This window comes from Phyllobates terribilis, unplaced genomic scaffold (assembly GCF_046119375.1).
Source record: "Phyllobates terribilis strain yellow unplaced genomic scaffold, ASM4611937v1 Scaffold_7__3_contigs__length_470593459, whole genome shotgun sequence".
Lineage (NCBI taxonomy): Eukaryota > Metazoa > Chordata > Amphibia > Anura > Dendrobatidae > Phyllobates > Phyllobates terribilis.
Window position 1 is genome coordinate 410,522,207 of NW_027362767.1, and position 1,425 is coordinate 410,523,631.

Genomic DNA, 1,425 nt, shown 5'->3' on the forward strand with positions numbered 1-1,425 from the left:
CAATATCAGAAACATTATAGAAAAGGCATATATTAAATTATAATGTACAGTATATACACCAAACATAGTTCTGTACAGTAGCTACTGTTCCTCATCTGTTTCTATGAAGTTTAGCAATTACCTTTCCATTTACAAATATTAGTTTCCAGTTTAATATTTTAGTTTATGTTATGTTATGTTACATTATGCGTTATTCTTTTTAGGAACATTTTTGATGTTACCAACAGGTAGCAGCATGGAAATGATAGAAAAAAATCAAAGCCTTGTCGTGTTCTTCATTATTAAAGGCATTTGCGATGCACCAGAGCTGCAGATGATAATCTTCATTTTAGTTCTTCTTGTATATCTCATAACCATTGGTGGCAACATGATCATTCTGTTCTTGATCTGCCTGGATCCTAAACTTCACACTCCTATGTACTTCTTCTTGGCCAACTTGTCTGTATTAGACATGTTCTCCACCACCGTGACTCTTCATAATATCCTTATCATATTTATAACGGGTGATAACAGGATCTCCTTTGAGAGTTGTATTTGCCAGATGTACTTTTTTGGGTTTCTCATATGTGATGAGCTCCTATTTCTAACTGCTATGAGCTATGATCGCTATGTTGCCATTTGTGATCCTTTGAGATACCACATGGTCATGAGTCACAGACTCTGCATTGTTCTTGCAATTTGCTGTTGGCTGTTGGGCATGATAGAGGTGATACCCTACATGATTTTGCTTTTGGGCATTACATGCTACAAATCAAATGTAATAAATCACTTCTTCTGTGATCTTGTACCTCTCATGATATTGTCCTGCAGCAACACGTCAATACTGGAGATCTTAAGCTTGACAGAAGGTCTTCTCCTCATTACTTTTACCCCATTCATTTTGAAGTTCATATCTTACATCTTCATCATTTCAACAATACTGAAGATCCATTCCAGCACTGGTAGACAGAAGGCTTTCTACACTTGCTCCTCACACCTCACGGTGGTTATACTACTTTACTCTACCCTCTTCTTCCAGTACTTGATGCCTACATCATTAGATACTTCGAAGTCAAACAAGTTCTTCTCCCTTTTTAACACAGCTGCTATTCCTGTCTTAAATCCCCTTATTTACAGCTTAAAAAATAAAGATGTTAAGTCGGCAATGATACGAACATTAAGATATATTAAAAGTTATAGGAGGTCTACGTGAGAACAGATTGCATATGTTCAAATCTCACTCTAAGAATTACAAAGCGCAACTTGGAAATTATACTGGACATTTTTGAGCAGGGGAATTAGTGTCATTTTTGTGTCATATATTATCCCAATGTCTTTGCTGCAACGCTATTCAGAACATTTTTAAAAAGTGACCAGTATCCATGTGACTTCTCATATTGGCACCAGTACAGAGACAATATTTATTGCTCCCTTGCTCCCGTGCAG

At 36.4% G+C, this 1,425-nt stretch overlaps 1 protein-coding gene across 1 annotated transcript; it reads left to right on the forward strand.

Annotated features, from left to right (window-relative positions):
• The first annotated feature begins 241 nt into the window (after nt 1-241).
• On the forward strand, nt 242-1,192 carry LOC141155549 (olfactory receptor 5V1-like). Its single transcript, XM_073642416.1, has one exon. It carries the CDS (start codon nt 242-244, stop codon nt 1,190-1,192), a length of 951 nt encoding a protein of 316 aa, XP_073498517.1.
• The last annotated feature ends 233 nt before the right edge of the window (nt 1,193-1,425 follow it).